The sequence below is a fragment of the Manis javanica genome, chromosome 6 (genome assembly GCF_040802235.1).
Source record: "Manis javanica isolate MJ-LG chromosome 6, MJ_LKY, whole genome shotgun sequence".
Classification (NCBI taxonomy): Eukaryota; Metazoa; Chordata; class Mammalia; order Pholidota; family Manidae; genus Manis; species Manis javanica.
This window is the reverse complement of record NC_133161.1, coordinates 92,042,018-92,051,537: the sequence shown is the minus strand read 5'-3', so window position 1 is coordinate 92,051,537 and position 9,520 is coordinate 92,042,018. Positions and strand designations below refer to the sequence as shown.

Below are 9,520 nucleotides of genomic sequence, written 5' to 3'. Positions count from 1 at the left end.
AGCTAGATATCAAAACCTTATAACATAGGAAACTGGGGCTCAGAGATTGCAAGCCCCACCCAAAATTCCACAATTACCAAACAGTTTTGATCCAGATCTCCAGATGACTCCAAAACTCCTTTGTATAAACTATGCCTCCTTATTAACCAGTAAGGGCATTATTTGGTTATTTAGTTCAATAAACTTAGTCTTGAAGATAATGTTATTACAAGCAGAGTATAAGGGCATGTCAATTTCTATGTCAGATAAGCAGAATCCAAGTTGGTTATCTTGGTTGTTTCTTGGGGGTTAACTGATACCAGTCGATTTTAATTATGTAATGCTACTGGTACGTATAGGGTGCCTTGAGTAGCTCAAGGACAGTCCCACTGTCTTAAAGGTTTGCGTTCTAACACAGCCTGCCAGCCTACTTAGACTATGTCCAGCTTCCTCCATCTTTTCCAATTTCTTTTCCATGTTTGGGAAGGTAGACCAGGGAGGTATTCTCAGCTTCCTGCTTACCCACTATGTGTTAAAATCAAATCCTGAAAGGCTTTCCTCTAAGTCTTTTGACTATCTGAGCTAAATCCTTTCTTCCAAATACCACATCCAGCAGCTGTACCTTTACTGGCTAGTCATTTACAAGAGACAACTGTCTCGAGTTGAGCTTAAGTTGAATAAGGTAAGACTTCTACAGAGTCCCCTTCTTCAGGTTCTCTGAACCTTGAAGAATAGATAGCTTGCAGATGGAGGAAAAGAACATTCTAAGATCAAAACTCAGTGAGAGTAAATGCAAAGAGGAGAACAGCTAGGATTGTGCATAAAGGAAGTCAATAGCTGTGCTTACCAGAAATAAATACTGCATGAAATTTTTGAAGTAAGGATTGAGTCTGAAAGAGATGTTTGAGTCAACTTATGTAAAGCTAAGGAAATGGAACATATTCTATAGTTAATGGATAGTAGGTAACAGATCTCTGAGAAGAGGGAAACAAACTATCCTTATTACCTTTTCATGGAAAAATAATTTTGGTGACGATTAAGAGCAGAAAATTTGAAAAACTCTGAAATCACGCACCCATTCAATTGCAACTATTTTGTCACAATGGTGGAAACCTGATTACAAAGCAAGTGATATTGGAGTATTTAATGGATAACTCCCCCTGTGAAACACAGCATATCCAGGCAATAGACAGTAGTAAAAGCAACAAAAATTTCATTGTAAAGAACTAACTCAGAATTTTCTATCTCTGAATAATTTTGAATAAAGTATACCCGGAATGCAAGGTGGGGTATAAAACAGACAACTATCATGAGGAAAAAGAAGCTCTTGATTTGTGCTCTATACTCTTGATGGGCCCACATGTCAGACCAAAGAGCCTTTGTCAGTTGAACGATGACACCCATTTGTATCAGAAAGAGGATAACAACTGTTGTGATCATAATGACAATCATAGAGTAGTTCAAGATAATTAACTCCCTCCAGTTGAGATCTTTGTAGAACACAAACATCGTTGTTGTTCTGAATAACCTGGATCTTACTGTAAAAATAATATTGGCAAATAAATGAGACTACACCATCCAAATTATAATGCTTAAAACTACCACATGGTACTTTTGTAACTGTGGCATTTGGAGTTTCTTAAAATAGATGACCAGTCGGAGTAGGACAATAGCCACATAGAAAACAAAGGTGAAGTACATATGACCATGTATTATGCTGCTAACCAGTCAGCAGGTAAAGGATCCGAACTCCCATACGACTAAGATGTAATAGCTGAGACGAAAAGGAAGGCTGATCAGGAGGATGGAGTGCAGCACTATGATATTGAGAACGATGGCGGCAACCATGGACTGGCTGTTCCTTCTGAACATCATACATGACATCAGTGCTATTCCAGTGCCTCCGAGCAAAACCACCCCGTAGAGTGTTATCAGAATCATCCTGCAGTGTGGGTTGCAGTGGCCTGGGTCTGCGTCTGAGGCTTCTGCCTGGGTGGTTGTATTGATCAGCTTCATGTTTCACTGCAAAATGCTTAGAGGACCACACACCCCTAAATCAAAAGTTTTGCAAAAATTATAATGGAGATACTGTAACTGCACAGCAACTGCACATTAATAATATTGATTTTACAATCCTAGACAATTATTTACAAATCTAAAACTGTGTACCCAGTAAATACTATCAGAGACTCCACTTAATTACCCAAATGTATTGAAGAGACAGAGTTGAGTGAAACAAAATCACAAAAATGAGTTTGTTTGAATATAAAATTCTTAACTGTACACCCAGGCATTTTATTAACAGTATCTAAGATCACTTACTGGGGCCGGGATTAGCTTAAGAAATGCTAGCCTCTGGCATAAAATTCAAGGAAGGGTCAAAAATTCAATAATCAAAACAGTAATATTATAATTTACTATTTTTTAAAAATCAAAATTAACTCATAACTTCATGATGAACAAAATAACAAAATTGTAAATAAAGGCAGGGTCAGTATGTATTGATGCACACATTCATATCAGATGTATCAACTTTTGTGCCTCCTATTGTCAGGAAATCCAATTTGGGATAATGTAAAGAAGACTGTATCCATGATGTATAATCATTGTAAGATGGTGTGTCAGACAATATTTTAAAATATTTTCTATGAACAGCTTTTGAGCAAGGAGCAACATATAATATACATATTACCTGCTTTTTCCTCTTCCTAATACTGAAACTTCCCTGGGCTGGAATGCGACATTTCGGTGAAAAGTTGGGGTTGGAGGGTGGATTCTGTTTAGTTTTTATTTAAATATTTTAGGTATGGATGTATAAGGGGATGTGAACGTGTTGCATCTGCCTTCCTGAAGTAAGGGTCAATTCTGCAGTTCAGTCTGTGGAAGTATGCATGAGTCACCCGGCTTCATGGGACTCCAGCCGTGACATGGGAAGGGCTGTCCTTCCCGATTAAAGGGTTACTGGAAATTAAATGAGTTAGTGTTAAGTTTAAGGCAGTTTTATAACTGAAAAAAAAAGTCGTATAAAAGTTATGTTTCTAAGGTGAACAGCAAAGTAAAAAAGATATCATTTACCTCTTTCTCCTTATTCTACATAGGGGCAGATACACGGTAAAATGTTACATGAAATTGTTGTGCATCAGTAAGTATTTAACAAATTTCTGCCAATTAAAAAAAATCTTTTTCAGACCTTTGATTAGACAGCATGAGACACAGACATCAACAGGCCAGACTTTCCCCCTGGAAGGGTCCTTGCTTATTTGCCTCATGTATCTCCTGCCCACCTGGTCAGAAGCAGAGTTGGAGCATTGGTATCTGAGGGAGAAGCTATTCTACAGTGAATGTCTCAATATCCTACAACTTTTCTTCTGCTACTATAGAATTTTTTTAGAATAACTAAATTGTTGTTTGAGAAAAATCATAGTAGAGCTGGCATACTAAATATCCTCAAATGAGATTTTATTATAACTGAAAAACATAACTTGCACAACTTAAATTTTATCTGCTGAAATATGCATTTTGACAAAGTACATATACATAAAATGCATAATGCTTGTATACTTTTTGTGTAAAATGGCATAGTTTTATATGATTTATGAACAGCAAATACAATACTAATATAGTTTTTAAATTTTGGCAGTCCTCAAGTCTAAGCAGACAAGACTTAAGTTTCTCATTATTTTAAAACAATGAAAACATAAGTTATTTATCAGTTCCATAGTTTAAAAATGGGCACATATCCCAAGACAGTATGACATTTGGTTGCACTGCCACTTACTAGTTGGCTAATCATGGGACATATATTTAAAGTCATCTCTTCAGCTGTAAATGTGGAAATGAGGAGACCTATTTAATAAGAATGTGGTGAGAAGTAAGTTAGATTGTGTCTATAAGAACATAACAGATTCCTGGAGATAGAATAGGTCATCAGTGTCCTTTTCCCTCCATGATGTATACAAAAATATTCCATAAATCCAGGTTTCCATTCTTTTTCAATTACTTCTCAGAATTGTCCTACGAATATTTAAATTCATAGGGATAAACTTATAGGGAAGGAAAAGTTGAATGGTCATTTCTCTTTTCCCTCAAGACCTTATTCTTTTTTTCTTTTTTTTTTTTTTTGAGAGGGCATCTCTCATATTTATTGATCAAATGGTTGTTAACAACAATAAAATTCTGTATAGGGGGGTCAATGCTCAATGCACAATCATTAATCCATCTCAAGCCTAGTTCTCGTCGGTCTCCAATCTTCTGAAGCATAACGAACAAGTTCTTACATAATGAACGAATTCTTACATAGTGAATAAATTCTTACATGGTGAACAGTACAAGGGCAGTCATCACAGAAACTTTCGGTTCTGATCACGCATTATGAACTATAAACAATCAGGTCAAATATGAATATTCGTTTGATTTTTATACTTGATTTATATGTGGATCCCACATTTCTCCCTTTATTATTATTATTATTTTTATTTTTAATAAACTGCTGAAGTGGTAGGTAGATGCAAGATACAGGTAGAAAACAGTTCAGTATTGTAAGAGAGCAATTGTAGATGATCAGGTGTGTGCCTGTAGACTATGTGCTAATCCGAGCTAGACAAGGGCAATAAAACATCCAGGGATGCAGAAGCTTTCTCTCAACACAGGGGGGGTGAGGTTCCAAGCTTCACCACTGTTGTTCCCCAATTTCTCACCTGATGGCCCCCCTGCGACTGTGCCTGTCAAGACCTTATTCTTATAACAGCCTCCAGCCAACATTATCCTTCACAGCCTGTGATTTGTAGCTATTTTTTTACTCATTAAAGCCAAGGACTGAAGTTTCTAGATCTGCTGCCTATGCAGAAACAAACGACCACCCAAACGACTTACTTGCTCTTTTCCTCTTAGGATTCTCTGCTGGTGGAAGACTCTAGGCTCCTGGCCATCTGGTGGTGGTCTACATCAGGGCAGGCAGTAAGAGCAGTGCGCTATCAAGACTCCACGGACACGGGTCAAGAGCCGTCCTGGGACGAATGATGAAGTGGAGATTAGCTCAGGCTGTGGACTGAAGGCTTCCGGAGCTAAATATCAAGATGGAAGACCCAGATAAACCACCTTGGCCACAAACGTATCTTTGTTTTATAGTTCATGGTTAAACAATTAAAAATTAGGCCTATAAGTGAAGACTTTTCATTTTCACTATCAAGGGTTTATTTACAGGGATTTTTATTTTTTTCAAATACTGTTTCATATCATGTTTAACCCAAAATGTTTCACATTCAGAATTAGAATGACGTAGAGGAATACTTTCTGTGAGACCTTCCTATTCTCAGCAGTAAGCCCAAAGTATTTATATCTCTGCCTTTCCATTTCCAAAGACTCCCTTCCCCCATTAACTGCTATTTGGAACTTTTCTGACATCAACCTTCTCACTTTCTGTCTTTAGCTGTGCTGACTTCAAAGCATAATTTTAAGGAAGTATTGGGTTTAGTACATAAAGTTACAAGAAACTAACACACCCTCAACAGTTGCAGGCAAACCCACCCCAAATCATATTACTGGTCAGCAATATGCTGCAGGAATTCAAAGGACCAAAATTCTGTCACCTGTAGAGCAAGTTCATTGCGATCTACATTTAGGTAACAACTGATAAAATTCTCATTTGCCTTGAAAAAGAATGAGTATTGTTCCCACATATGCCACCTGCTACACGATCATTCAACAGTGTTTGTGACTCCAGAGATACAAAACAGAATCTTAAGGCAATGCAGCCATTTGCCTTATTATTTTAAGAAAAACTCACACTAGAAGATGAGATTTCCAACTCATATTGTCAAAAGCAAATTTGTACTAACTCTGCTCAGCAGGAAAAATTTCATATGGAACAAATATTTCAACTAGTTTTAAACATCTCTCCTTAAATTAATTCAAAACATATAAAATCTGGGTAATAGGCCTGGATTTGGACATATTATCTGGCTCACCTCATTTTTCAGAGAAAAGGTGTTCCTGGAATTTGCAGGAGAAAGAATGTTGCCATGGAAACCATGCTATATTTAGGGGTTGCTTGTCTGATGAAGGAATAAGTAGGAAACAATTTAGATGTGACCAAGAATGGAACATAAAAATAAAACTCAGTGATAATTTGGAACTATGGCTGGCACACAAATTAATTTTCATATCGACAATGTAAGGATATCAAAGTACCAAGATATGTGTATAATGACTTACAGCCCAGCTAAAAGAATGTATTGTATTCCATATTTTTTCCCATTATACTCAGAATTGAGTTCTTTTTCTCTGGACAGTGCTCAGATTTTAAGGAAAAATTAAAAAACCTTAATGTAAGAACTTAGAAGTCACCAAGTCCAGAATGGAACAACCCTCTTATTTAACAGGTGAAGCCAACATAATTCAGAGAGTTTAGAAAATTACCACAAGCTGCAGGGCTAGATAAGAAATACATAAGGATGAAAACCCCAACCTGATTCAAGCCTTTATGTCTACTGTTTCATGATGTATGGCGGTGAACTTGAGGTAATTTCTGGTTGGCCCATTAACAGTCTATGCTTAATTTTCCATCTTCTCTAATATCTGGAATCTTATTTTTGGAATGGACCTAATATTTAAATAAAAGCATACTTTAAAGTCCCAGATAACTAAAATTCTTTAAATACAGTTCTTTTTCCCCAAAAAACTGTTAAAGATATAAACAATGTTTATTAGCCTAAGTTAGTTTTCAGAAAACAAAGTCCGTTTGTCCTCTGCAGGAGCAAGTCTGAAGCAGGTGCTGCTGGAACTATGACCTCCTTGCCCACATTTCCCTTTCCTTTGGAGATGCCATTTGAAACAACAGTTAGAGGGCAATCTCTGCTCCTGAAAGAATGGGGTGGGAGTTGCTTGTCATTCTAGATTTGTTAAATTGCTACTATGAAATATCCTTGGGAAAGTGATAACAAAATCTGCAACTGCTCGTTCTTGAACCTGTTGATATTCATAAGTCATTAACTAAGACCTTGAAGTGCCACACTTGGTGTCCTGTTTGACCCAAGATGTCCAGAGGCTAAGCCCACTGAGATCCTAGAGGCAGCAACTGGGATTTCAGCCTATCCCCACTCTAGGCACCATGTTTTTAGACCCTCCTTCATCTCTCCCTTATTGCATTTATATGTGTGTCTCCCTCTCTCCTAGGGGTAGCATAACTTCCTTCCATGGAGGCATGAGACCTGAAATCAGAAGAGTCCAGACAGACCATCCCTTCATCCCTCCATCTCACAGATAGGAGATGGAGGCCCAGGAATGCTTTCTGTCCCTCTCCTCTGCCTGAGACAGGTGACCCAAGACAGCATTTCTGAGCATCTTTAGGTGCCAAATGGAGGAGAATCAAATGTGCCTGTTGCAAGAAACCCACATATATTTTTTTAAGTCAAATACTCTCTGGCACTTATTTTTAGTAGAGATAGAATCTCAACTAATGAAACCAAGTAGGCACACAAAAGTCTTGAGTGGCTGAAAGCCATGGATATTAGTCTTCAAATACGTCCTGGCAGAGTGTTCTCTACATCTGATAACAAGATAAGTAATTTTAAGTAGAGCAAGAGAGATTGAGAATAGACATTAAGGAAAAAATGCCAATAAAGGCAGAGAGATTCATGCTGGCCTGCAAAACCTCCACTGAACATGCTCAGTTTGATTCATACCACACCGTGCTCCATCCCTCATGTTTCGTCTTGCTCCTGGATCCCACCCAGGTCTTTGCGCACTGTGTCCTCTGCATTTGTGGGTCTCTCTGCCTGGAATGCTTTCTCATTTCCATGTGTCAGGCTGACTTTTGTCATTCAGTTTCCAGTGTTGGCATCGCCTCCCCAGGGAAGCCCTCTTTGATTACAACTGCCCAGGGACTGTCTTATTGCCTTGTTTGAATTATTTGTAAATGGTACTTTTATTGCTTAATTGTTCATCATGCATTTATTGACTGCTGAGTTATACTACCTCCAGTATCTCAATGTACTTAGCTTTTGGACTTTTAGATCAAACAGGGCACCCTGTTTCAAAGTCTTTGTCAATACTTTGGGGCATAAACAGGTTTGAGAATTCAAAGTTGCTCATTTATTTACCACTTACCTAAAGATGTACTTCACCCAACCCTAACTGTATTGTTTATTGTTATACCCCAGTGCCCACAGCAATGCCTATCACATACTTGTTCAATGAATTCAATATTTGTTGAATGGATGTATGAATGTACATGATTTTCTAAGACTGGCTTGGAATAATGTTTCTTTTTAAGATAATTTTTTAATCACTTAACTATTTTATCAAGATTTCTGGGACCCAGGTTGAATGCGGGAACTAGAATTGCCCTAAATAAGTTCCTTTGAATCCCAGTATATCATTTTACAGCAGAAGGAGCTGAGTCCAGAGAGAAAGTCTGAGTAGAGGCCACACGGATGCCCTGCCTAGGAGATCCTCAGTCCACCCTCTTTTCATGACCTGTCCTGCCACCAAGATGACTGTTTCTCAGGCCACTACTACTGGAGACTTCATCACATTCTAAGAAAGAGTTGTATTTTTTTTAGGCAATTGTGTCTCTTAAAACTTTGGAAACAGAGATATGGATTAAAGATGGCGGTGTGAGAGGAGAGACAGAGGCTTCCTCCTAAAACTGGATACAATTAGAAAATTTAATTGGCGCAACTAATCCTGAGAGAGCAACAGGAAAGAGGATGGCGTCAGACTGCACACACCTGGAGAAAAGAGCAGACCTCAGCGAACGGGGTAACGTACCAAAGCTGTGGCTCCACGGGACCCGAGCCCCTCCCCAACCCCAGCTCACCGGAGGGAGGAAGAGAAACGGAGCAGGGAGGGAGTGGAAGGCCTGGGACTGCTGAACACCTAGCTCTGGAGATATGCGCTGGGAGCACACACTTACATTTCATGGTGCTTTTATGAGACTCGTATGACTACTGGGTTGGCAAGTTAATACAGGCAGAGTTCCTGGGGAGACTGGGATTCCGGCTGCTTGTGGAAATCAGGGATCCATATCCAGCTGCTCTGGACCAAAATATACCTGTGTGACCGGCCTACTGGCTCGGGCTGTGGAGACAGGCACAGCAGCCAGGAGGCAGGGAACAGCTCTTTCCTCCCCCCAAGTCACCAGTACCGCTCCCCTGCCACCCCCGACATTGCTTCAGGGACTCAGCAGCTCCAGAATAGAGCTTCTGGACACTAGAGGGCGCCATATACAAACATGAAACGCCAAAGGAACCTTGTCCAGGGTAAAATTGTTAATACAACTCCTGAGAAAGATTTAAATGATACGGACCTCATGACTCTTCCTGAAAGGGAGTTCAAAATAAAAATAATCAACATCCTAATGGAGGTATGGAAAAACATCCAAGAACTCAGGAATGAATTCAGGTCAGAGATCTAATCATTAAAGAACACAATGGAGGGTAATAAAAGCAGATTGGATATGGTGGAGGAGACAATAAATGAAATAGAAAATAGAGAAGAGGAATACAAAGAAGCTGAGGCACAGAGAGAAAAAGGGATCTCA

The 9,520-nt window shown here is 38.9% G+C and overlaps 1 protein-coding gene across 1 annotated transcript; it reads right to left on the bottom strand.

Annotated features, from left to right (window-relative positions):
* Positions 1–1,122: 1,122 nt before the first annotated feature.
* LOC108401829 (probable G-protein coupled receptor 141) lies at positions 1,123–1,995 on the bottom strand. Its single transcript, XM_017668014.3, is given in 3 exon segments — positions 1,123–1,481; positions 1,484–1,551; positions 1,553–1,995. Coding segments are annotated over 3 exon segments (870 nt in total).
* Between the last annotated feature and the right edge of the window lie 7,525 nt (positions 1,996–9,520).